The 2276-nt window shown below is 36.9% G+C and overlaps 1 protein-coding gene across 1 annotated transcript; it reads right to left on the bottom strand.

Moving 5' to 3' along the window:
* Positions 1-433: 433 nt before the first annotated feature.
* LOC104747360 (uncharacterized) lies at positions 434-1866 on the bottom strand. The gene has a single exon (XM_010468991.3). It carries the CDS (start codon positions 1706-1708, stop codon positions 545-547), a length of 1164 nt encoding a protein of 387 aa, XP_010467293.1. The 5' UTR covers positions 1709-1866; the 3' UTR covers positions 434-544.
* Between the last annotated feature and the right edge of the window lie 410 nt (positions 1867-2276).

Below are 2276 nucleotides of genomic sequence, written 5' to 3' on the forward strand. Positions count from 1 at the left end.
TGAAAGATAATATATGTCATTTTGCAAAATGTATCTAAACAACATAATATTTTTAAATAATTTTATTTTACAGGTTTCAACTATAGAAATTATCATTCGACGAGTTTTTTATTCTATGATTTATGTAACTATACGATTATGCAATGTTATGGATATGAGCCGTAACAAATTCAGTTTTAGTTGTAAATATAAATTTGTACAATGCTGTCATAAAAAAAAGAAAATAGTTGTACAAGGTATCAAACAAGGTCATTATTATTCTTTAATGATGTAGCGTCCAAATCATCAGTATTTGATACCCCATTTTAATATTTACCAACGCAGTCATCATTATTTTTATACGATTTATAAAAATAGTTTGTGTGAGTTTGAAGCATTTTCATTTCCTGCTCACATATGAAGATCTCGATAACGACTGGTGGTTCTCCAAGACTAAACAAGAAGAGTTTTTTTTTTTTTTTTCTTTTTTTTGTGTGTGCAAACTAACAAGAAGAGTTAATGCATAATTATATATTACAAGAAGTAGTCGCCGACACCGACAAAATTAAGACTTTGGTTTCCCACCATAAGCTTGCTTACAAATGTAAAATGGTTTCTGCGATGGAGCACACATCTTAGCTTTCCCTGGACATCCCTGTAGACAGTTATTTCCCAAACTTCCCATTACTTCTGCGTCCGATCTCACGAATCTCGCCGGAGCTTTTCCCGTCAAGAAGTTCCCGTCTAAGTAAAGCCGTCTCAACGTCTTGCTCCGTTCGTACTCCGACGGTATACCACCGTGAAGCATGTTGTATCTCATAGACAGTGAGGAGAGTCTCGGGTACGCCGCGAAACTCGCCGGAGCGGTTCCTCTGATTTGGTTGTAACCTAGCTCTACAGCTACGAGGTTGTTTTCTCCGGCGAGTTTTGGAGGGAGGACTTCGATGCCTGTGAGAGTGTTGTTAGCTAGATCTACTTGCTGGACTGATTCGAGGAGGAAGAACCAAGCTCCGAGTGTTCCGGTGAATGAGTTCTCGGCGAGCTCGACGATTTCGAGCTGAGTTGACTCGGTGAACGATTCTTTTGATATGGGTCCTGATAAAGTGTTGGCCTTTAAAGCTAAGTCGATGAGGTTTTTGGGAAGCTTTGGGATGGCTCCGGTGAGCTTGTTGTAGCTAAGATCGAGCTGACGGAGGTTTGAGAGCGAGTTCATTGTTTTTGGAAGTGACCCGGTGAGTGAGTTGTGAGAGATGTCAATGGACTCGAGTGAGTTGAGTCGAGTTACTGAGTCGGGTATGGATCCAGAAAACGAGTTGGATCGGAGAACCAGGGTTTTGAGGCTGAGGAGGGAGGATATGGAGGATGGGATTAGGCCGTAGAAGTTGTTCTCGGCGAGATCGAGCGTAAGGAGCTCCGTGAGGCCGGAGATGAGCGGCGTGAGACGACCCGTGTACCCGGCCGGGTCGAGAGTTAGTTGGGTCACACGTGTGGAGTCAGACGAGCAAGTGATGCCGCAAGTGAAATGCGTTCGACGTGGTGAAGCACAAGGGTCGGAGACAGTAAAGTCCCAGCTTGCGAGACAAGACCACGGCGGGATTGAGTTTGGTTTCACGGTGGCTTTGAAGGCTTTTAGTGCTGACACGTCGGATGGTGACGTCAGAGCATCGGTGGAGGTGAAGAGGAAGGTGAGAAGAAGAAGAAGAAGGCACGAGGAAATAAACAAAGTCATTGTTTGAAAAAGTGTGAATGCATGATGTCAAGACTTAAAAGAGTGCTAAACCTATATATATAAGTTAATTTTTCTCGTTTCTTCTTCCTCCACGTCGACATTCATCTAAGATACACTATATATATTTTTAAAAAATTTATTAAATTTGAAAATAGTAAAAGCAATAATATAAATTTTGATAAATAATAAAATTAATAACTATATAAAATGAATTAAATAATATAAAGGAAGATATTAAAATAATGTTAAATTTGAATAATGTTATTATTTAAATTTAACCAAAAATATCATATTTCAAAATTTAGAATGTGTTAATGAGTTTTGGAAATAGAAGTAAGATTTTAGTATATGGTAGAATTAAAAATAATTTATGTAATTATATTTATAAATTTCTAAACATATAAATAAAATTAAAGTAAAACATTAGTTTCTAAAAAACATATATACAAAGATTTATTATTAAATTTCACTTAAAGAAAAATAAAAAATTAATTACTTAACTCAACTTAAAAGTTTTAATATAAAATAAAGATATTGTAATAGTCACACTTTTTTTAGAAAGACTATA

The sequence above is a fragment of the Camelina sativa genome, chromosome 15, assembly GCF_030686135.1.
Source record: "Camelina sativa cultivar CO46 ecotype springtype chromosome 15, ASM3068613v1".
NCBI classification, from domain to species: Eukaryota; Viridiplantae; Streptophyta; class Magnoliopsida; order Brassicales; family Brassicaceae; genus Camelina; species Camelina sativa.